Below are 25,676 nucleotides of genomic sequence, written 5' to 3' on the forward strand. Positions count from 1 at the left end.
TAAAAACATTCTACTGAACAACTATTGGATCAATGAAAAACTCAAAGGACAAATCAAAAAGTACCTGGAGACAAATGAAAATGAAAACACAACATGCCAAAACTTATAGGATGTAGCAAAAGTGATACTAAGAGTGAAATTTATAGCAATACAGGCCTACCTGAAAAAACAAGAAAATTCTCAAATAACTAACCAATATTATAGCTAAAACAAGTACAAAAAGAAGAACAAACAAAAGCCCAAAGTCAGTAGAAGGAAGGAAATAATAAAAATCAGAGTAGAAATAAATGAAAGAGACTAAAAAAACAGTACAGAGCATCAATGAAACTAAGAGCTGGTTCTCTGAAAAGATACAATTGACAAGCCCTTAGCTAGACTCACTAAGAAAAAAGAGAGAAGGCTCAAATAAATAAAATCAGAAAAGAAAGAGGAGAAATTACAACAGATATCACAGAAATACAAAGGATTATAAGAGAATACTACGAAAAACTATACACCAACAAATTGGATAACCTAGAAAAAATGGATAAATTCTTAGAATCATACAACCTCCAAAAACTGGCTCAAGAAGAAATAGAGAATCTGAATAGACAAATCACAAGTAAAGAGATTGAAATAGTAATCAAAACTCTCCCAAAGAACAAGTCCAGAACCAGACAGCTTCTCTGGTGAATTCTACCAAACATTCAAAGATGACTTAATACCTATCCTTCTCAAACTCTTCCAAAAATTTGAAGATGTCAGGATGCTTCCTAATTCATTTTACAGAGCCAACTATACTCCAATACCAAAACCAGACAAGGACAACACAGAAAAGGAAAATTACAGGCCAATATCACTGATGTACACAGATGGAAAAATCCTCAACAAAATATTGGCAAATCAAATACAACAATACATTAAAAGGACCATCCACCACAATCAAGTGGGATTAAATCCAGGAATGCAGGGATGGTTCAACATCTGAAAATCAACCAATGTGATACACCACGTTAACAAAATGAATAATAAAAATCACATGATCATCTCAATAGATGCAGAGAAAACTGTTGACAATATCCAACATCCATTTATGATAAAAACTCTCAATAAAATGGTTATAGACAACACACGGACAGATAGAATTGTTTGGTGGTTACCAGGGGCAAGGAGGGTTGGAGCTGGGCAGAAAGGGTGGAGGGATGCATTTATATAGTGACTGACAAACAATAATTTACAACCAAAATTTCACAGTAAAAAATGGGTACAGAAGAAAAGTACCTCAACATAATAAAGGCCATATATGACAAACCCACAGTCAACACCATACTGAATGGTAAAAAACTGAAAGCTATTCCTCTGAGAACAGGAACAAGACAAGGATGCCCAATCTCACCACTCTTATTCAACATAGTATTGGAAGTCCTAGACAGAGAAACTAGGCAACCAAAAGAAATAAAAGGGATCCAAATTGGAAAGGAAGATGTGAAACTGTCACTGTTTGCAGATGACATGATTCTACACATAGAAAACCCTAAAGAATCTGCCAAAAAGCTACTAGACATAATTAACGAATACGGTAAAGTTGCAGGGTATGAAATCAACATACAAAAATCAGTTGCATTTCTATACACTAACAACAAACTAGCAGAGGTATCAATAATACAATCCCATTGACAAACGCAACTAAAGAACAAATACCTAGAAAAAAATTTAACCAAGGAGGTGAAAGACGTATAAAGTGAAAACTATAAGACACTGTTGAAAGAAATTGAAGAAGACATAAAGAAATGGAAAGATATCTCATGCTCAAGGATTGGAAGAATTAACATAGTTAAAATGTCCATATTATGTAAAGCAATATACAGATTCAATGCAGTCCCAATCAGAATCTCAATGACATTTTTCCCAGAAATAGAATGAGTAATCCTAAAATTTATATGGAACAACAGTAGATCCTGAAGAGCCAAAGCAATTCTGAGAAAATAGAACAGAGCTGGAGTTATTATACTCCCTGATTCCAAAATAGACTACAAAGTTATAGTAATCAAAACAGCATGGTACTGGCAGAAAGACAGACAGATCAATGGAACAGATCTGAGGGTCCAGAAATAAAACCGCACATCTATGGACAGCTAATCTTCAACATCAGAGCCAAAAACATATAATGGAGAAAGGAAAGTCTCTTCAGTAAACGATGTTGGGAAAACTGGACAGCCACATGCAAAAGAATGAATGTAGACCATTATCTTACACCACACACAAAAACTTACTCAAAATGAATTAAACACTTGAAAGTAAGATCTGAAACCATAAAACTCCTAGAAGAAAGCATAGGCAGTATACTCTTTGACATCGGTCTTAGCAGTATCTTCTTGAATACCATATCTGCTCAGGCAAGGGAAACAAAAGAAATAATAAACATATGGAACTACATCAAACTAAAAACCTTCTGCACAGCAAAGGAAATCATCAACAAAATGAAATGACAGCCCACCAACTGGGAGAAAATATTTGCAAATCATATATACAATAAGGGTTTAATTTCCAAAATATATAAAGAACTCATACAACTTAACAACAAAAAATTGAGCAACTCAATCAAAAAATGGGCAGAGGATATGAACAGATATCTTTCAAAGGAAGATATACAGATGGCCAACAGGCACATGAAAAGATGTTCAACATCACTAATTATCAGGGAAATGCAAATCGAAACTACAATGAGATATCACCTCACACCCGCCAGAATGGGTATCATTAAAAAGACAAGAAGGGGCTGGCCTCATGGTGTAATGGTTAAGTTCACATGCTCTGCTTCCATGGCCCAGAGTTCACAGGTTTGGATCCCGGGTGTGGACCATTGCACTGCTTGTCAAGCCATGCTGTGGCGGCGTCCCATATAAAGTACAGGAAAATGGCCATGGATGTTAGCCCAGGGCCAATGTTCCTCAGCAAAAAGAGGAGGACTGGCAACGGATGTTAGCTCAGGGCTAGTCTTCCTCATAAAAAAATTTAAAAAATAAAAATTAGTAAATAAATAAAAAGACAAGAAATAACAAGTGTTGGAGAGGATGTGGAGAAAAGGGAACCCTCATATACTCTTGGTGGGAATGGAAACTGGCGCAGCCACTATGGAAAACAGTATGGAGATTTCTCAAAAAATTAAAAATTGAAATACCATATGACCTAGTTATTTCACTTCTGGGTATTTGTCCAAAGAACAGGAAAACACTAATTTGAAAAGATATGTGCACCTCTATGTTCAATGCAGCATTATTCACAATAGCCAAGACTTGGAAGAAATACAAGTGCCCATCAATGGATGAACGGATAAAGAAGATGTGGTGTGTATACACACACACACACACACACACAATGGAATACTACTCAGCCATAAAAAAGAAGAAATCGTGCCATTTGCAACAACATGGATGGATCTTGAGAGTATTATGCTAAGCAAAATAAGTCAGACAGAGAAAGACAAATACTGTATGATTTCACTTTCACACAAACACACACATAGATACAGAGAACAGATTAGTGGTTACCAGAGGGGAAGGGGGTGGAGGGAAAGAGGTAAAGGGGCACATGTGTATGGTGACAGATGGAAACTAGACTTTTGGTGGTGAACACAATGCAGTCTATTCAGAAGCTGAAATATAATGACGTACACCTGAAATTTACAGTGTTATAAACCAATGTGACCTAAATAAAATAATTTTTAAAAAAGAATTATGATAATCAATGAGATACCACTACACATGTCCTAGAATGGCTAAAATTATAAACATCAAGTTTGTAAAATTAGAAATACCGATTATTGGGGAGGATGTGGAACAATGGATCTCTCCAACACTGGTGGTGGAGTGTAAGTTGGTAGAACCACTTGGAAAAACTATTTGGCAATTTTTAATAAAGTGAAACATACACTTACCGTGTAACTTAACAATCCCCTTCCTAGGTATTTGCCCAAGAGAAATAAATCCAAAGCCCATAAAAAGATTTGAATAAAAATGTTCATAGTTGCTTTATTCAAAATAGCCAAATGCTGGAAATAATCTGTGTGAGTCTGAGTCCTCTGAGAAGCAGATGTCAAAACTGGATTAAATGTGCATGAAATATATTAGGGAAAATCTTGTGAGAGAAAATCAGGAGTGAGCTAAGAGAGACTGGGAGAGCCATCAGACCATCATGCAGGTCTGATCCCCACTGAAGAAAAGAGGGAAGAAGGAATGTTGGGTGGAAGCATATTTGACTGCAGTGCAGTTCTAAGAAAAGTTCATCAAGGCTGTCTGGGAGTCCTTAAATCAAAATCACCCATCAGAAAAGTCCCCTGTCTTTCAGGAATGGGCCTACTTTAGTATCCCTATCACACTCTCATTGCAGGAATCAGCCTATGGGAAGGGTGGCTTTGGTGAAGAATTTTAGAGCACACACAAAACGTCCATTAATGGGTGAATGGATAAATAAAACTGTGGGATATTTATCCAATGCAATACTACTCAGCAATAAAAAGGAACAGACTACAGATACATACAAGATCAACCTAACAAACATGCAGAGTGAAAGAAATCAGACACAAAAGACCACATGAAATTGTAGAACAGGAAAAACTAATCTGAAGTGACAGAAATCAGATCAGTGATTGTCTGGTACCAGGGATTGGAAGAGGTTGAAAAAGGGACACAAAGGAACTTTTATAGATGATGAAAATATTCAATATCTTGATTGTGGTGGTGATTACATGACTGTTTACATTTGTCAAAACTCATCAGCCTGCACATTTAAAATGAGTACTTTATTATATGTAAATTATCCTTAAAAATTATTTAAACAAATATCTATGACAGAGATTGCTTACTGCACTCAATATCCAGTCCTTCTTCTTCTCTAATAACAATACTCCAACTTTATTTGGGGCAGCAATCACTTAGCTGAAAGAGTACATTTCTCAGCCTCTCCTGCAGCTAGATATGCCCATGTGACTAAGCTCCCTAGCAAGGAGATGTAAGCAGAAGTGCTGTGTTTAACTTCTAAGAAGGTAGCTTAAAGTGAGCTGACTTGCCTGGGAAAAACTTCTCTTTTGTCTTCCCCTATTTCTAACTTGCTGCCTGGTATGCAGATATAATGGATTGGGCTCCAGCGACCATCTTGGACCATGAGGTAACTTTCTGGAAGGAAACTAATACTAAGGATGGTGGCATCAAGAATTTGAAGCTTAGGTCCCAGGTGATGCCAGAGAACCACCATACCAGCCCTGGACCTCTCACCTTTAGACTTTTTAATATGAGAGAGAAATAAGCCTCTATCTTATTTGAATCCTTCTTGTTTTAGATTTTTCTGTTATATGCAATTGAACCTTATTCTAACTGAATATATTCTTTAGAATCAGACCTGGCTCAAGTACCAGCTCTGTCACTTACTAGCTGTGTGGCCTTGGGTAAATAATTTCACCTCAGAGTCTCTGCTTTCTCATTTGTAAAATGGTGCTAGTGATACATAGCTTGCAGGGCTAATATGAGGGAAGACTCAGTGAAAGCATATACTAAATGTCTAGCACATAGTCTCTCCCTTACAGCAAAGGAGCAGGCTTCCTCCGTCCCAGAGAAGACTGCTAACATACAGAGTGAATGGCCTCATGGGCCACCATCTTCACCTCAACACATTAGACAAAAATACCCCATCCTAGGACTCCTATAGCCTTTGTTCAGACATCTATTAATGTGCTTTCCACATTGTAGTTAAATTTATCTCTTTACCTAGCTCTCTTTCCCTCCTCCTCAGGGATCAGATCTAGCCCTACTCCTGACTCCCTCCTAACCTGGTATTCTGGAATTACCCTCCTGAGTCTAATTAATTCAACAAATATTGAGTGCCTACTATGTACCAGGTTCCAGGCTAGATTCTGAGAATAAAAAGGTAAATTAGTCATGGTTTATGTCCTTTTATATCTCATGGTCTAGCAGGATAGACAGACAAACAGGTGAGTATAATTCAACTTAATTCAATGTAATATGCAGTTACAGATGTGAACTTAACCACAAGAGGCCAGAAAATGACAGTTCCATGAAGGCAGAGACTCTGTCTCATTCACTTTAATAGGCACTCAATAAATATTTATTGAAGGAATGAATGGTAATATGGTAGCACAGAAAAGAATACCTAAACCAGGTGGAATAGGGCAGGGGTTAGGAATTAGGGAGGGCAGTTGGCTTCCTGGATGAGGTGAGGCCTGGCTGATTTTTTTTTTCTTTATTGTGAAATTTTTGTTGCACGTTATTGTTTGTCAGTCACCATATAAATGCACCCCATCATCCTTTGTGCCCACCTCTCTCCCTCCTTGCCCCTGGTAACCACCAAACAGTTCTATCTGTCCATGTGTTGGTTTACCTTCCACATATGAGTGAAATCATGAAGTGTTTATCTTTCTCATTCTGGCTTATTTTGCTTAACAGAACACCATCCAGGTCCATCCATGTTGTTGCAAATGGGACGATTTTGTCTTTTTTTATGGCTGAGTAGTATTTCATTGTATATATATATATATATATATATATATATATATATATATACCACATCTTCTTTATCCACTCATCAGCCGAGGGACACTTGGGTTGCTTCCACATCTTGGCTATAGTGAATATAGTGAATAAAGCTGCAATGAACATAGGGGTGCATAAGCCTCTTTGGATTGTTGATTTCAGGTTCATCGGGTAGATACCCAGTAGTGGGATAGCTGGGTCAAAAGGTATTTCTATTTTTAATTTTTTGAAGAATCTCCATACTATTTTCCAGAGTGGCTGAGCCAGTTTGCATTCCCACCAGCAGTGAATTAGGGTTCTTGTTTCTCCACAGCCTCTCCAGCACTTGTTGTTTTTTGTCTTGGTGATTATAGACATTCTAACTGGTGTAAGATGATATCTTAGTGTGGTTTTGATTTGCATTTCCCTGATGATTAGTGATGTTGAACATCTTTTCATGTGCCTATCGGCCATCTGTATATCTTCTTTGGAGAAGTGTCTGTTCATTTCCTCTGCCCATTTTTTGATTGGTTTATTTGATTTTTGTTGTTCAGTTGTGTGAGTTCTTTATATATTATGGAGATTAATCCCTTGTCAGATATATGGCTTGCAAATATTTTTTACCAGGTGGTGGGTTGCCTATTCATTTTCATCCTGGTTTCATTTGCCTTGTAGAAGCTCTTTAATGTGATGAAGTCCCACTTTAATTTTTCTTTGGTTTCCCTTGTCTGAGTAGACATGGAATTCAAAAATATCCCTTTATGGCCAATGACAAATAGTGTACTGCCTATATTTTCCTCCAGGAGTTTTATAGTTTCAGATCTCACTTTCAGGTCTTTGACCTATTTTGAGTTACTTTTTGTGTTTGGTGAAAGAAGACGGTCTACTTGCCTTCTTTTGCATGTGGCTGTCCAGTTTTCCCAGCACCATTTATTGAAAAGATTTTCCTTTCTCAATTCTATGTTCTTAGCTCCTTTGTGGAGGATTAGCTATCCGTAGATGTGAGGTTTTATTTCTGGGCTTTCAATTCTGTTCCATTGATCTGTGTGTCTGTTTTTGTACCAGTACTATGCTGTTTTGATTACTATCGCTTTGTAGTATGTTTTGAAGTCAGGGATTGTGAGGCCTCCAAGCTTTGTTCTTTTTTCTCAGGATTGCTTTAGCAATCGGGGCCTTTTGTTGTCCCATATGAATTTTAGGATTCTTTGTTCTATTTCCATGAAGAATGTAATTGGGATTCTGATTCGGATTGCACTGAATCTGTAAATTGCTTTAGGTAGTATGGACATTTTAACTATGTTTATTCTTCCAATCCAAGTGCATGGAATATTTTTCCATTTCTTTATGTCTTCATTGATTTCACTCAATAATGTCTTATAGTTTTCATTGTATATGTCTTTCACTTCCTTGGTTAAATTTACTCCTAGATATTTTATTCTTTTTGTTGCAATTGTAAATGGGATTGTCTTCTTGAGCTCTCTTTCTGTTAGTTTGTTGTTGGTATATAGAAATGCAACTGATTTCTGTAAGTTGATTTTGTATCCTGCAACTTTGCTGTAGTTGTTGATTATTTCTAATAGTTTTCCAATGGATTCTTTAGGGTTTTCTATATATAAGATCATGTCATCTGCCAACAGCGAGAGTTTCGCTTCTTCGTTGCCTATTTGGATTTCTTTTATTCCTTTTTCTTGCCTAATTGCTCTGGCCAGAACCTCTAGTACTGTGTTGAATAAGAGTGGTGAGAGTGGGCACCCTTGTCTTGTTCCTGTTTTCAGAGGGATGGCTTTCAGTTTTTCCCCATCGAATATGATGTTGGCTGCGGGTTTGTCATATAAGGCCTTTATTATGTTAAGGTACTTTCCTTCTATACCCATTTTTCAATAGTTTTTATCATAAATGAATGTTGGATCTTGTCAAATGCCTTCTCTGCATCTATTGAGATCATCATATGGTTTTTATTCCTCGTTTTGTTAATGTGGTGTATCGCATTGATTGACTTGCGGATGTTGAACCTTCCCTGCATCCCTGGTATAAATCCCACTTGATCATGGTATATCATCTTTTTAATGTATTGCTGTATTTGGTTCGCCAATATTTTGTTGAGGATTTTTGCATCTATGTTAATCAGGGATATTGGTCTGTAGTTTTCCTTCTTAGTATTGTCTTTGTCTGGCTTTGGTATCAGGGTGATGTTGGCCTTGTAGAATGTGTTGGGATGTGTTCCATCTTCCTCTAATTTTTGGAACAGTTTGAGAAGGATAGGTAGTAAATCTTCTTTGAATGTTTGGTAAAATTCTCCAGAGAAGCCATCTTGTCCTTGACTTTTATTTTTTGGAAGGTTATTGATTACTATTTCAATCTCTTTACTTGTGATTGGTCTATTCAGGTTCTCTATTTCTTCTTGATTTAGTTTTTGGAGGTTGTATGAGTCTAGGAATTTAGCCATTTCTTCTAGATTGTCCAATTTGTTGGCATATAGTTTTTCATAGTAGTCTCTTATAATCTTTTGTATTTCTGTGGCATCCATTGTAATTTCTCCTTTTTAATTTCTAATTTTATTTATTTGAGCCTTCCCTCTTTTTGTCTTGGTGAGTCTGGCTAAGGGTTTGTCAATTTTTTTTATCTTCTCAAAGATCCACATCTTTGTTTCATTGATCCTTTCTACTGTTTTTTATTTCAATTTCATTTATTTCTGCTCTGATTTTTATTGTTTCCCTCCTTCTTCTGACTTTAGGCTTTGTTTTTTCTTCTTTTTCTAATTGGGTTAGGCATAGTTTGAGGTTGCTTATTTGGGTTTTTTCTTGTTTGTTAAGGTTGACCTGTATTGCTATGAGTTTCCCTCTTAGGATCGCTTTTGCTGCATCCCATATGAGTTGGTACAGTGTATTTTCATTTTCCTTTGTCTCCAAATATGATTCTATCTCTCCTTTAATTTCATCAATGATCCATTGGTTGTTTAGTAGCATGTTTTTGAGTCTCCACATCTTTGTCACTTTTCCAGTTTTTTTCTTGTAGTTGATTTCTAGCTTCATGGCATTATGGTCGGAAAAGACGCTTGTTATGATTTCAATCTTCTTAAATTTATAGAAGCATGTCTTGTTTCCCAACATGTGGCCTATTCTTGGGAATGTTCCATGTGCACTTGAGAAGAATGTGTAATTTGCTGTGTTTGGATGGAGTGCTCTCAATATATCTATTAAGTCCATTTCATCAAGTTTTTCATTTTAGTCCATTATTTACTAATTGACTTTCTGTCTGGATGATCTATCCATTGATGAACGTGAGGTGTTAGGATCCCATACTATTATTATGTTGTTGATAATTTCTCCTTTTAGGTTTGTTAGTAGTTGCTTTATGTACCTTGGTGCTCCAGTATTGGGTGCATATATATTTAAAAGTGATATGTCTTCTTGGTGGTGTGTCCTTTTTATCATTATATATTGCCCCTTTTTGTCTCTCATTACCTGTTTTATCTTGAAGTCAACTTTGTCTAATATAAGTATGGAAACACCTGCTTTCTTTTGTTTGCCATTAGCTTGGAGTATTGTCTTCCATCCTTTCACTCTGAGCCTATGTTTGTCTTTAGAGCTGAGATGTGTTTCCTGGAGGCAGCAGATTGTTAGGTCTTGTTTTTTAATCCACACCACCAGTCTGTGTCTTTTGATTTGAGAGTTCAGTCCATTTACATTTAGGGTAATTATTGATATATGGGGGCTTGTTGTTGTTATTTTATCGCTCTTTTTCCAGTTCTTTTGCATTTCTTTTGTTTCTCATCCTGTGTGTTTTGGACTACCAATTTAGTTTGGTAGTTCTGTATGGGAGTTTTCTCTTTATCGTGTGTGATTCTGTTCTGATTATTTGGTTAGCGGTTACCATGAAGTTTGTATAAAAAATCTCATGGATGTGATAGTCCATTTTTTGATGGACTCTTATTCCCTTAGACTAAGTCGATTCGATCCCTTTCCTCTTCCCCTTCTAAGTTATTGTTGTCACATCTTATTCCATCTTGTGTTGTGAGTTCACGTTTAACATGATGAAGTTATATTTATGCTTGTTGCTTACCTTCCCTTGATCTTTGGTTTAATAATTAAGTATTTGCTAATCTATTTTGATAGATTACTGCAATTTTTCTAGTTTTGTCGACATATTTTCCTCCTTGTTCAAAACTTTGTATCCCCTTTCTCTTGTCCTCAGGGATGATGGCCTTCTTGAGCACTACTTGTAGTGGGGGTCTTGTGGCAATGAACTCCCTTAGCTTTTGTTTATCTGGGATCGTTATTATTTCTCCATCATATCTGAAGGATATTTTTGCTGGATAGAGTATTCTTAGCTGAAAGTTTTTGTCCTTCAGAATTTTGAATATATCATTCCGCTCTCTCCTAGCCTGTAAAGTTTCTGCTGAGAAATCAGCTGAGAGCCTGATAGGAATTCCTTTGTATGTTATTATTTTTTTGTCTAGCTGTCCTTAATTTTTTTTTTTTTTTTTTTGGCATTGACTTTTGCCAGCTTTACTACTATATGCCTTGGAGAGGGTCCTTTCGTGTTGATATATTTAGGAGATCTATTGATTTCATTCACTGGTATTTCCAGCTCCTTCCCCAGGTTTGGGAAGTTCTCAGATATCATTTCTTTGAACAAGTTCTCTGCTCCTTTTTCCCTCTCTTTTCCCTCTGGAATACCTATAATCCTTATATTGGATTTCCTAATTGAGTCGGATATTTCTCAGAGAGTTTCTTCATTTCTTTTTAGTCTTAGTTCTCTTTCCTCCTCCATCTGGAGCATTTCTGCATTGCTGTCTTCAATATTGTTAATTCTTTGCCCCATATTGTCAGCCCTGATGCTTAAAGCTTCCAGATTTGCCTTTATCTTCTCTATTGTGTTTTTCATCTCTAAAATTTCTGATTGGTTTTTCTTTATAGTTTCAGTCTCTTTTGTGAAGAAATTCCTGATTTCATTGAATTGTCTATCTGTGTTTTCTTGTATTTCATTGAGTTTTTTTATGATGGCTATTTTGAATTCTCTGTCATTAAGGTTATACATTTCTGTGCTTTCAGGGTTGATTTCTGGGTGCTTGTCATTTTCCTTTTGGTCTGGAGATTTAATATATTTTTGCATGGTGCCTGTCAGTGTTGGCTTATTTTCCCTCATAGTGAAAATTTCTGGTCACAATTTCCTCTTGCCGCCGCTGGGTGGGGGTCAAGGTCTGTGTGTTCTGTGCCTGCCTCAATCCGTGGGTGATCTGGTCGGCCCCCAGCTGAGCTGAGGCATGGAGGATCTGAAGCATGGCTGATCTGAAGCATGGCTGAGCAGAGGCTGCTTGTGTTGGAGCGTGGGAACAGCTGGAGCTGAAGCATGGGAACAGCTGGGACTGGAATGCAGCTAGGCTGAAGCAGGGGGTTCTTGGGTGCAGGTGGGTTGAAGCAGCTGCAGCTGAAGTGGGGCTGGGCTGAAGAAGCAGGAGCTGGAGTTGCAGCACTGCTGGGCCAAAGAAGGTGGAACTGGAGTGCTGCTGGGCTGAAGTTGCTGGTGCCAAGTCAGCTGGAGCCTGAGTGCAACCAAGCTAAAGCAGCTGGAACCGGGGGGCGTTCGAGCCAAGGGAGCTGCAGCCATGGTGCAGTCGAGCTGGAGCAGCTGGGGCCGTGGTGCAGTCAAGCCAGAGAATCTGGGGCTGTGGTATGGTCAGGCCTGAGCTGCTGGTGCCAAGGCTCCAAGGAGCTGCTGCCTCTGGTGTGGGGGCGCAGGCACAGCCCGTCGCTGGTGGGGCCGGGGCACTGGGGGGTCACTGCCACCGGTGCCCGGGCACCGGGGGGTTGCTGCTTCTAGCGCCTGGGCATGGGTGCACTGCCACCACTGGTGGGGCCCAGGTGCTTGGGGATCACTGCCACTGGTGCCTAGGTGCCAGGGGGCCACTGCCTCTGGTGTCAGGGTGCTGGGAGGTCACCGCGGCTGGTGCTCAGGTGCCTGGGGGCTGCTGCCTCTGGGGCCAGGACTTGGACAGGCTGCTGCCGCCGCTGGTGCCCAGGTGCGTGGGGGTCGCTGCCTCTGGGGGCAGGGTGTGGGCACACTGCTGCTGCTGGTGGGGCCTGTGCACTGGGGGGTCACTCTCTGGGGCCTGGGCACCTTGGGGCCACTACCTCTGGGGGCAGGGCATGGGCACTCCACCGCTGCTGGTGGGGCCAGGGCACTGGGAGGTCACTGCTGCTGAGGCCTGGGTGCCTGGGGACGCCTGGCTAATTTTTAAAGGAAAAGGGGGGTATGGAGGGCATTGCAAAGGAGAGAGCTTGAGCAAGGGCATGGAAGTGAGAAATAGTGTGCTTGGGAACAAGTAATTCATTGTTGCTAGAGCACAGAATTCAAGGCCCCGTGGTCATGTGAGATGAGGTGAGAGAGGAAAGCTTGAGTCAGGTCACAGAAGGCCTTGTATTCCATGTTATAGAGAGCTTCAGCCCTGTCCTAGAGGAGATGGGGAAGCAGTGGAGAGATTTAAACTGAGGAGAGATGTGGTCAAATCTATACTTAAAGTAGGTTACTCTGGCAACAGTGTGACAAATAGATTTGAACAGGGCAATATGGAAGCAGGAGATTACTTAGGTGATTTGTTGCTTAAGTCCAACCAAGAGAAGATGAGGATCTGAACCAAACTGTGGCAGTGAGGATAGAGAAGAAGAGATGGAGTTGAGATATGCTTAGTGAGTAAAATTAGCAGGAGTGGTGACAGAATAAATATACGGAAGTGAGGGGGGAGTTTAGGGCAATTCTTAGATTTCTAACTTGGGTAACTGGGTATAATGGTGATGCTGTTTTCTAAAATAAGGAACATAGGGGGAGGAGCAGGCTTTGGGTGACCTGTCAAGTCCAGTTGAGACATGACAAGTTTGAAGAGCATATGGGACTTTCAAGTGACTGTCTAGCAGGCAATTCTTTCTATATCATGCTAGAAATAATATGTCAAAGTTCTAGACAGGAGATTTCAGAGTTATCAGAATTCCTCAAACTAATTTATTGTCCCATCCATCTAGGAAGAGTGGAGCTTGCTGCCTTCAGGCACAGCTGGATTCAGGGCTCAAAGCTCCTGAAGTTTCCCTCAGCTGTTAGCTTCTCTTTCTGTGAGAGACTTATTCTCTTCTGCCGTCTTCCTCCAGGTGGTGGAAAAGTTGGCCACTGACCACCCCAGGTCTGCATCTTTACAACTCATGATCCAAAAGGAAGACAGTCTTCCTTACTAGCTCTAGCAGCAAAGGCCTAGTAAGGCCTCAGATTGGCCCAACTTGGCTCAGGTACTCATCCCTTAATCAATCGCTGTGTTCAAAAAAAGAAGATAACATGATTGGTTGAGTCTAGGCCACATGTCTACTCCTGTGGCAGGGAGGGTGTAGAGCACCATGAATGACATTTTCACCAGGACCATATGGAGTAAGGGAGAAATTCTCCAAAGGAACCAGAAAAAGGATGAGAATGCATGCTGGACAGGCAAAAACAATAGTTTGAATAGCCTACTGTTGTAGCTGAAATTATGAGAGTGGATTTCACTATCTAGGGAGGGTTTGTAGATTGAGAAGTGCAGCAGACAGAGAGAACACCCACTTTTGAGGGGCAGGTGGAGGATCCCAGTAAGAAAAAATAGACTATTATGAGAACCAGGAGAGTTTGATGTCATGGATGACAAGAAAGGAAAATGTTTCCTGGAGGAATGGGAATGATCAAGTGTCAGTGCAGTCGAGTAAGATAAGGACTTAAAATTAGGAGTAAGAACAGTGTCACGGAAGTGGGCATAGAAGCAAGACTGCAGTTGGTTGAGGAGTGAACGTGAGTGTAGACAAGTTTTTTTGAGAAGTTTGGATGAGAACAGGGTAGCATTTGGATGATAGCTAGAGAGTAACACATTCCCACTCTTGGTTCTGAAGCTATAGCTACTATCCTGGATCAGATTTCTTAATGGAGTCTAAGGTGCTTGCCAAGACTAGATTAGCTGAGCTCTTGATCGTGATTTTCAGTCCCTCTTCCACTCCTGCCTACTGCAACCACTCAACATATTACCCATGCCTGTGGCTACCATTGCTGCCCATTAACTTCCTATTATTTCCTTGGCCCAATTTCTCCTTCATTCTCAGCATGCCATGTGATTGGTACTATAAAAACTGTATTCCATTGGGAGCTAGTACTGATAGCAAGGGCCAGTGTCAGCTATTTTTGAATCCTCAATATCTAGCATAATGTAATGATCAACCAGCTTTTTGAATGTGTGAACATTTAATCATCCATGCATCTAACCACTCATTCTCCCCTTCTACCTCACAAGAGGTTTCTCTACTTTCTCTAAAGCTAAATCTACCAACTATATTCTGAATCACAGTCCTTTCCACCTCCTTTGGGGAGTTTTGCTCCCTCAATAAACTGCTTTCCTTGGAGCCTATCACTCTTTCTCATGAGCTCCTTCTTTTTTCACTGTTAAATATGGACATATCCACTGACAAAAAAACTGTTGGTTTTTTTGTTTTGTTTTGCTTTTTGCATTAGGTTTTAGCTAAACTACTTTCTCATGTTATAGAAAGACCAGTGGACTGGAAAATAAGAAAACTAGGTTTTATTCTGGCTGCTTCAAATAACATTGAGTAAGTAGCTTTTCCTCTCTGGGCCTCAGCTTTTCATTGGTAAAATGAGCAAACTGAGTCAATTATCTCTAAAATTCCTTTCATCTCTAATGTTCTGTGCCTGATATGACTCTACAAATAAGGAACCAATACTCAGTGCCTCCATCTCCTACCTTTGGAAACTTCTTTAAAAATGAAAAAACAAAAAAAAAGGTCTTTGTATCCAGTTATCTATTGCCACTATAATGCTGCATATCAAACCACTCAAAATTCAGTAAGTTAAAATAATAAGCATTTATTTAGTTCTTGAGTCTGTGGGTTAGCAGCTTAGGTTGGGTACAGCTGAGCAGTTCTTCTAGTCTCAGAGGGCTCACTCATTTGTCTGGCAGTCAGTTGGCAGTAGGCTAATCTAGGACGGCTATGGCTGGGATGACTGGGCTCTGTGCGATATGTCCAGTAGGCTAACTCAGGCATGTTCTCACAGAGATGGCAGAGAAACAAGAGAGACAAATGGAAACACACAAAGCCTAAAGTTTCAGAGTCAGAACTGGCACACCATTACTTTTGACAAATTTTATTATGCAAAGCAAGCCACAGGTCCACCTAGAAACAAGGGGTGGGGGAACAGGTTCTGCCTTTTACTAAGAAGAACTCCAAAGTCACATGGCAAAGGGCAGGGCTTCAGAGAGGGGTAAAATATTGGGACCACTAATGCAATCAGTGTAATTGATTGCAGCCTTCTAGCCAAATACATTTTTCTCAATTTGTATTTCTCATCATGCCCCCACACTCAGCATGCAATACTTATTTACCACCCACTTTTCTTTTAACTAACTCAACACATTTCCTGAACACCTACTTTATGCAAGGCACTTGTCCCCAGGCTTTCAGAGTATAAAACTTTCTGTAAGGGTAGCACAGCATAGCAGGAAGTACATAGGCTTTGGAGTTAAGACAGAGCTATGTTCACATTCCAGCTGCCACTTACTGAATCCAAACTGCTTCCTCTTCTGTAAAAATTAGGGTAACTACAGTAGTCCCCCCTTATCTGTGAGGGATACATTCGAAGACCCCCAGTGTATGCCTGAAACCATGGATAGTACCAAACCCTATATATACTATGTTTTTTCCTATGCATACATACCTATGATAAAGTTTAATTTATAAATTAGGCACAGTAAGAGATTAACAACAACTAATAATAAAATAGAACAATTGTAACAATATACTATAATAAAAGTTACTGTAGATCTTAGCAACCTCAGCATACGATTTTTTTCTTTCTTTATTAAGTCGAGAACTTTCACCTTTTCATTTATTTATTTATTTTTTTGTGTGTGGTAAGTCTTTTATTTATTTATTTTTTTTTAATTTTTTGTTTATTGCAGTAACATTGGTTTATAACATTGTAAAAATTTCAGGTGTACATCATTGTACTTCTATTTCTGCACGGACTACATCATGTTCACCACCAAAATACTAATTACAACCCATCACCACACACATGTCCCGAATTATCCCTTTCACCCACCTCCCTCCCCCCTTCCCCTCTGGTAACCACCAATCCAATCTCTGTCCCTATGTATTTGTTTATTGTTGTTATTATCTACTACTTAATGAAGGAAATCATACGGTATTTGACCTTCTCCCTCTGACTTATTTCACTTTGCATTATACCCTCAATGTCCATCCATGTTGTCACAAATGGCTGGATTTCGTCGTTTCTTATGGCTGAGTAGTATTCCATTGTGTATATATACCACAGCTTCTTTATCCATTCGTCCCTTGATGGGCACTTAGGTTGCTTCCAAGTCTTGGCTATCGTGAATAAGGCTGCAATGAACACAGGGGTGCATGTACCTTTGGAAATTGGTGTTTTCAAGTTCTTTGGATAAATACCCAACAGTGGAATAGCTGGATCATATGGTAGTTCTATCGTTGATTTTTTGAGGAATCTCCATACTGTTTTCCATAGTGGCTGCACCAGTTTGCACTCCCACCAGCAGTGTATGAGAGTTCCTTTTTCTCCACATCCTCTCCAACACATGTTGTTTCCTGTCTTGTTAATTATAGCCATTCTGACGGGCGTGAGGTGATATCTTATTGTAATTTTGATTTGCATTTCCCTGATAATTAGTGATTTTTTCACCTTTTCATTTAAAGGAAGCACTTTACAGCTTCTCTTTGGCATATCTGAATTGCCAGCATCACTACTCTTGCACTTTGGGGCTATTATTAAGTAAAATATGGGTTACTTAAACACAAGCACTGTGATACTCCACAGTAGGTCTGATAACCAAGAGGGCTACTAAATGACTAGTGGGTGGGTAGCATATACAGCTTGGATATGTTGGACAAATGGATGATTCACACCCCAGGCAGGACAGGCTACACAGCATGAGATTTCATCATTTACTCAGAACGGTGCACAATTTAAAACTCATGAATTTTTTTATTTCTGGAATTTTCCATTTAATATTTTCAGACCACAGTTGGCTGCATGTAACTGAAATCGCAGATAAAGGGGGCTAGTACCTCATAGTGTTAGTATAAGATTAAGGTAGCATGTGGAAATCCATGACATGTTTTAGCTTCATTCCTTGCTTCTCATGCTTCTGGTTCCTTTTCATAGTCCTATCACCTACCAACTACAGTTGTCATCAAGACTGTCTGAAACAACACATTCTCTCAACATGCATCACATTTGTAAGCTCAAATTTACATTTTTTTTATAATTTTTATTTCTTTTCCCCCAAAGTCCCAGTAGATAGTTGTATGTCATAGTTGCACATTCTTCTAGTTGCTGTATGTGGGACGTGGCCTCAGCATGGCTGGAGAAGCGGTGCGTCAGTGCGCGCCCAGAATCCGAACCCGGGCCGCCAGCATCGGAGCACACGCACTTAACCGCTAAGCCACGGGGCCAGCCCTCAAATTTACATTTTTAGCTATGACTTTACTACTTTCCAGACTCATTGTCTGTAGGATATGACCATGTTGATAGCCAAACTCAGCACCTCCACAACTGTTCTCAGAAACACACCATTCTTCCAGGCCTACAGGTTAGAAATATATTGGCACTCCTTTCTTCCCTCTACCCCCCTCCCAATCCAATTTCTCAACATGCCCTCATTTATTCTTTTGATGTCACTTGATATTCCTCTGCTCCAGAACTTTTGAAGATGCCCTATTTCCTACCACAGTAGGACCTTAATTCACCATTTCCTAGTTTTCAATACCTACCCTCAATAATTTGGTCTCATCTTATCCAACTAACTTTATTTTCCCAATTCAGTTGAATTCACTTTAATATTGAGTTACCATTAGAAAAGGATCGTACTAACACGAAGAACAACTTTCCAATTGTGTTCTTGAGACTGGCTTTGTAACCCAAGTCATATTACTTCACATCTCTGAGCCTATTTCCTTAGCTATAAAATAAGCTTAGAGGCTTTACCACCTGGCAGAGTGAAATAAAATATATAAAGGTAGCTAGAAAAATAAGTATCACAAAGCATTGTGACTATGTACAGGACAATGTGCCACACTCTCACATATGCACACAGATGGCTTTACTGACTTGCTTGTTCCCTCTAACCTTTGCTCATAAGTATTCTCTCCCATCTAGAATGCTCTTCCTCCTCCTCTCTTGGATGATATAAATTCTCCCAATACTTCAAAGATTTTCTCCTGTTCTTATTGATTTCTCTGGTATCTTATGTGGTACCAAAAATAAGAACCATGACATATTTCAACTATTATGTGCATAGGGGGCTGGGGAATTTGGTTTCTCCAAATAGACTGTAAACCGAGAGCAGGAACAGGCAGTCTCCAGCAGAAGGCTGAAAACCCAGTTTCTCATCACGCTCTAAGCTGCCTGATTGACCTGATTTAGTTTCATGTAAGTGGGTAGGTATGATTTTAGTTTGGCAAGGAACTGATATAGAAAAGAGACTATGGAGTCATAAAACCTGAGTTTGAATCCTGGTTGCACCACTATGTGACTTTGGGCAATTTACTTAACCTCCCTGAGTTCCCAGGTTCCTCAACTTTGAGATTAGGATAATACCACCAACCTCAAAAGGCTGCTGTGATTAGAGGAGATACTGTTTATAAAGCAGCTAATATAGTGACTGGTATATGTTATTTACTCAGTAAATGTGACTTCCCTTTCTAACTTGCCACCTGTGCAATTCTACACAGAATTCAATATTGTCTGATGACAAAATATTATATCTGAAAACAGTATGCAGCAAATATTTCCATGCCTTTCAGCTCAGGAATAGGCACACACAAATTCTCCTTTTCCAGTGTTTTTTATTTTCACATTTAATATTCACAAATCATTTGACAGATTTATTCTTTTCACAGGTTCATTATTTATAGGAAAGATCAGAATTAAAATGAACTATCGAAGAGGACCAAGAATGGCACAGAGCACAAAGGCTCTGAAAAAGACAAGAGAGTGAACAAGAGCAGCGTGTGGCCACTTCCTACCAAGGAACACTGACTTCATTAAGGCAAAGCCTTTACTCTGTTTTTTCTCCCCCCCACTTAGTTTAACCCAAATAAAAAGGTATTCTATTCTCACACTACTGCTCTCTGAGGTCTTAGGAATGTAGTTGGTACTATAAGCGACCAGATACATCCCTTGAATATAAACACCTAAATAGACAAGTTAGATTTTGATGCATTAACCATCCCTCCGGGAGAATTAAAACGAAAGAGGCAGAAGTTGTTTGATTCTTAAGACTGAGAAAAAGTGAGAGGGGTATACGTGTGTGGTGGTGGGGAGAGGGGAGGGGAGAAAAGAGGCTCAAGAAGGGATGAGGGCAGCAAACCTAACCCTTCCCAATGTACAACTGCTCTTGTGTTTTTCTCAGATGCTAATAATATTGTTCTATTACTCAGAAGAAAAGAACAAGAGTTATCTACCTCCAGTCAGTTGTAGGATGTAACAGTTAATAAGAGGGAACATGCCCTGGGTATAGGGTGTATTCATTTCATATACATAACAATGCAATTCAAAACTTCAAAACTGTGTCCTACTATGCTCTCATCTAATGTGTTTTCCTTTTTTAAATCAATTTACTGTGTGACCTTGGGCAATTTGCTTAACCTTTCTTTGCCTCTATTGTCTACCTGTAAAATAAGAACTGTAGCACTTTAGGTTGAGGATTAGAGGAGATGCATGAAAAGCATTTAAGAATAGTGCCTGGCCAAATCAACAGAAACAGAAAGCAGACTGGTGATTGCCAGGGGCTGGGGAGAACAGGGAAAAAAGAAAGTGATTGCTAATGGCTATGGGGTTTCTTTGTGGAGTCATGAAAATATTCTAAAATGAGATAGTGGTGATAGTTGCACAACTATGTGAATATACTGGAAAAAAATCACTGAATTGTACATCACTTTAAAAGGGTGAATTTTATGGTAAAGTGTATCTCAATAAAGCTGTTATAAAAATTTTTTTTAAAAATAGAATAGTTCCTGGCACACAGTAAGTGCCCAATAAATGTTAGCTATTATTAGTAGTAATGTTATTGTCATTATTATTATTTGACCATCCTATGGCCTAAGTAAATTCCTAGAAATTCTTTATTTTTAATAAAAGCCCACAGAATCTATAAAAGTATTTCTAATTTACATACAGGGATTAACATTCACACATTTATTTCTATCCAAATTGTCTCAGAAATTAACAGTCTAGTTAAGAATCACAATTTTAGTATTTCACTCTGGAATAAAACAGCTGCATTCAATGGACATCTGATCATATCATGATAGGCTTTAGATCAATTCCAACGACTTGATGTTACTCAAGAATTTGAAATGACAGGAGATTTTTATTTTCATCTCCAGGAATAAACAGGAAGTCCAAATACAGGAAGTAGTTACATATATAAAGTACACAATTAAATCTTCAAATACAGGCTTGCTAGCCTTCTAACCACATTTTGGAGGATACTTTATAAAAAGACAAATATAGTAGACAGTAAAATGCTTACCAGTCTGATGCCCTGTGACCCCACCTTGCCCAACAACAGAAAAACCCCACCACAATGAAAAGATCTAATTCAACTTATGTAATAAGACTCTTAAGAGGCAAAAGACTTGATGATTAATGATTGACTTTTAAGATTACACTGCACATTCAAATATGTTCGCATCAATTGAGTTTTTATAATCTGGACAGTGATTAATTCCAGTCTTCACCTTTCCTATTGCTAACGAATATGACAACGAAGTCTCAGTCTCAGAAGTAGGAGCAGCAAGTGATAAGCTATGATGGCAGCGATTTACCACATTCGGGAACGATGCTCACACGCTTGAATTTCATCTGAAGCATGAAACTTCCCAATTCCTGCAACAGGGTTTCCTTTGTTAGAGGTCCCCCCCTTCTAGTCCTCTTTTCTATAATTAGCCATGTGCCTTTGCAGCAAATCAGGGAAAGCTGTGTTGAGGGTTACAACTTTCAGATACTCAGGTCTTCTGTCACAGAAAGCAATGTACTTTTTTGCATATATTAAGAAAATATTTATTTATACCTTCAAACTAACCACTCATTTTCAGAAAGATAATTAAATCTCCATTTTACCCACCTTCATTTAAATCAAATAAAACCATTCTCTAAGTCACCCAAGAGCAACAGATTAATACACAGAACAAGCTGCCTTAACACCCAATATGTATATCAGGCTCCCATACACACACACACACCCTCCATCCCCACCCCAAAGTTGTGGCCTTAGGAATTTCTGACCAAATATTTAGCCTGAGTAAAATTCGGTGAAGACTTAATTCCCTTTTGAGAAGCATAATTATTTCTTTAATTTTAAATTATAATCATTGGGACAGATTATGAAACAACTTTGGAACAGAGATATTTCTAGTGGGAAGTTAGAAAATTTCAGACAATGGAAATGGATGATAATTTAGGACCAATTTCAAAATTAGAACCAGTTTCAAAATATTTTCTTTACCAATTCAAGACTGAAACATTGGCTTTGACTTCATAGGGTTTATTTTAAAATCTTAAAGGGAAATTGAAATAAATACAAAAATATAACCAAAAACTTTGGACAAGGTTGGGACAGAGAGGACCAACTTTGTAATGATTTGTAATCGAGCATCATTCCAAGAACCAATTTGTCCTGGTATTGTTCACTTAGTTAATCTGGATATGAAGAAAATAGGTTTTTAAAATTATATATCTATGTGTAGGTAGTCTTTAAATACAGAAATGAATAAATATTTAAATTTTACGATAAAGAAAAAATGTGGAATAAGAAATTCCTATCTTGGGCCAGCCCAGTGGCGTAGCAGTTAAGTTCATGCGCTCCGCTTCGGCAGCCCGGGGTTCTCAGGTTCGGATCCCGGGCACGGACTGACGCACTGCTTGTCAAGCCATGCTGTGGCAGCGTCCCATATAAAGCAGAGGAAGATGGGCACAGATGTTAGCCCAGGGCCAATCTTCCTCAGCAAAAAGAGGAGGATTGGCAATGGATGTTAGCTCAGGGCTAATCTTCCTCACACACACACAAAAAAGAAATTCCTATCTTTATAGGTAACTGTATATTTACAATGAATGTTTTCTGCCTGACTCCTAATCTTTGTCTATTAAGAGTTCTTCCAATGTGTAATTTATAGAAGGCAGCAGCTCATATTACCTTAAAGGAGCCCTGTTTAGCTCAGAATCAGCCTGTCTCAGATACTCTGCTCCCTGAAAAGTCTTCACACTTGTGTGCATAAATAGGTGAGAATACAAGTAGGTTGCACATGTGCAAAAAAAGTACTTGTCTAAAGGAAAGCTAATTAGCTTTACAAATAAAGTCTAAAATCAAGAAAATAAATTGCTATTCCCCAACCCAAAAACACATCTCATGGAAAAAACCGCTAAGCCCACTATGAAAAGGCAGCAGCTGTAAACCCAACTTATCTTACGTCATGTGTCTAGTTGTTCTGTGAATCAGCCATCAGAACATTAAATCCCTCCATGTTCACATGAAGGCTAAATGCAGGCTTCTGATTTAGCTTTACTCTCTAATTAAAAGCCAGGCTACAACACAGAATAACGAAGAATTCCTTATAGCTATGCTGTATCTAAATTGCCTCGTTCTACCCTTAAGAGAAGGTGCCCACATGATAATATGAATTAGGGACCTACCGATCTAAATTTCTGAGGTCTTCTACTTGGATAAGCTCAAGCGTTGGCCCACTGAGAGCTTCAGTCAAAGGAAAACGACATATTGACTACTAACACCTTAGCCTGCATATTCAGAGCTAGGGAGTAAGATTAAAAACTAAAGTGTCACTGAGGTGCTGTTAGGCATGGCAGAAAGGTGACTACACAGAAAGACTCAAGAAGCTGATTCTTTAGATGTCCTTTGCTTCTTTTTAAAGCAACAAGTGCAGAACTTTCTCTGATCAAAATCTGAATATTGGTTAATGCATGTTTTCTCCTCTCACATCTATGAATCCCCCTCCCAACCTCTGTCATTGCCTTTTTAAGCTGAAGAGAGTAATAAAAGAAAATGGATACAGATTATCCATTCTTATTCATAAGAGAGGCATATTCTAACAGTCATAAGGCAATGTGTTTAAGAGCTGCACCTGAACTGGTATTCTCAAAACTGAAAATATAGCTACCAACTCTATTCAACTTATAGGATGCATCCATGTGCTTTCGAGTCATTGGTTGTCACCCAAATGGACCATGGTGACTCCATCATGCCTTAAGAAGACATTATACTGTGTGTACTATGCACATGTATCTTAAAGAAATAACATTAAGAGGAAAAGAACAACCTTTCAAACATCAGTTCCTTACATAAGTGGCAACGGTGCTTCATGGCTCCCTTTTAATCTCCTCAGATACCCAGTTACCAAATACTTCCAAAACTAGACAAAAGAGGGCCAGAGGCAAAGCTCCATTGCATTTTTCAGATGAGCCTTCAATTCACTGGTTTTTAATTTCCACTCTCTGATTTACTAAGGAGTGAAGGTGAGAATCATCCAACTGATAACAAAATAGAACAAGAAAACAGGATAAACGGCAAGGGCTTTGCGATTTGGAGGCTGGCTGTCAGCAAGAAAAGCTGTAGAGGCTAAACAAAACAGAACAGAACAAGAAGGAATATTTAATACAATAAGATTGTCACAACCACTAACATTTACTAAACTTAAATGTGCTTGGCATAGTTTGGAACACAGAATTATACTAAAAGTTCAGTTATATTTGTGATCTTCAGAGAAAAAGGCATTCTACAGCATAGTTTTCCAGACAGCTAAGGGCTGCTCGTTTCAAGTACTAAAGCTTTGCAAGTTTTCAACCATTTTAGATGGAAATATTTCTAAAAGACGTTTCTTACTCTTTTCTGAGAAGTTATTGAACTGTGCTGAATAGGCTTACAAAGATCTTTGTGTAAGGTTATTTGATCCTATGGCAAATGGCCTCATACTGCTGTGCTTTGTGAGTAATTGTTCTTATTAAGTTATCAGCTCTTTTAGATGCCATTCCTCTTGTCCACCCAGGAAGTACCTACTCATCTTTTTACTCATCAGTGATCACCCTTCAGGGAAATCTTTCCTTAACAACCATCTGGTATCCTGCCACCACAGGCAGAACAGCCCACTTATCTCCTCTGTGTCCCCACTATAACCTGCAGAGATTTCCATCTCACCCCTGCAACATTTTATTGCCCTTAAGTGTTTACATGCCTGGCTGCTCCGCTAGATTGTGAACTCTGAGGATAGAGACCATGCTTAGCACAATGCCTGACACATAGTTTGCACTTAATAAATATTTGCTGAATTAAAGAAAGAATGCTTAAGGAGCCTCTCTCTCTTCTTCTAAGATTCTACTTTCTGAACTGCTATGGGCCTGGACACTGGATAACTAAGCTATTTAGAACCACATGTATGGTAAATTATTAGACTCTAAGTGAGGGAATGAGGGGCTTACCCATGGGAAAATCGTCCAAGCTTAATATACAATCTTTGGAATATCAATTCTGGCACTCTCAGACCTTATTTTTGGATTACGTTTTGGCTTTTAACATGTTCCAGAGCAAAGTGATGTTACTGCACTTAAAAATATTAGGCAGTCTGTCTATCCCATTAAATAAGAAGCTAGTGAACACTTCCAGTTCAAGGTGGAATTTTAAGAGAATTTTAGGAATGTAAAAACAATGAGCACATAGCATTCATTGCCAATGCTATAGGTTCTCCCTAATCTTTAGAATTTTCTACTGAAACAGAACAGTACTATATAATAATACTTAACAACCTGGGATACCTTAACTTACTGGTAGCAGAGTATGATCAGGTGAATGATCTGCTTGGGTTTGAAACTTGATTACCCTATTCACTAGTTATGTGTCCTAGGGCAATTTCCTCAACTTCTCTGTGTCTCTTCCTCATCTATAATAACAATAGTTTTTATTTATTAAAGTTGTTGTAAGGGTTAAATGAGATAATACACATAAAGCACTTATAACAGTGCTTGGCCTATAATAAGCAATCTGTACATGCTAGTTATTATTTCTATTATGATTAATTTGTCAGCAAAAGGCCCAAATCATTTCTC

General features: G+C 38.8%; 1 protein-coding gene across 5 annotated transcripts in view; it reads right to left on the minus strand.

Annotated features, from left to right (window-relative positions):
* Positions 1 to 25,676, minus strand: part of YIPF6 (Yip1 domain family member 6) — a 146,623-nt gene that overhangs the window by 102,290 nt on the left and 18,657 nt on the right. For 2 of the 5 annotated variants that reach the window (XM_004439893.3, XM_087426890.1), the window contains exon 7: positions 20,737 to 24,195. The exons of 2 other annotated variants lie outside the window; for them this stretch is intronic. In XM_004439893.3, the coding sequence (XP_004439950.1) occupies positions 24,080 to 24,195 (116 nt within the window). In that variant the 3' untranslated portion in view covers positions 20,737 to 24,079. Of the gene's footprint in view, positions 1 to 20,736; positions 24,196 to 25,676 lie in introns of those variants that run through there. One more of the 5 variants, XM_087426888.1, reaches the window with a different exon arrangement.

Source organism: Ceratotherium simum, chromosome X, assembly GCF_057802395.1.
Source record: "Ceratotherium simum simum isolate JZ-2026a chromosome X, ASM5780239v1, whole genome shotgun sequence".
Taxonomy (NCBI): domain Eukaryota; kingdom Metazoa; phylum Chordata; class Mammalia; order Perissodactyla; family Rhinocerotidae; genus Ceratotherium; species Ceratotherium simum.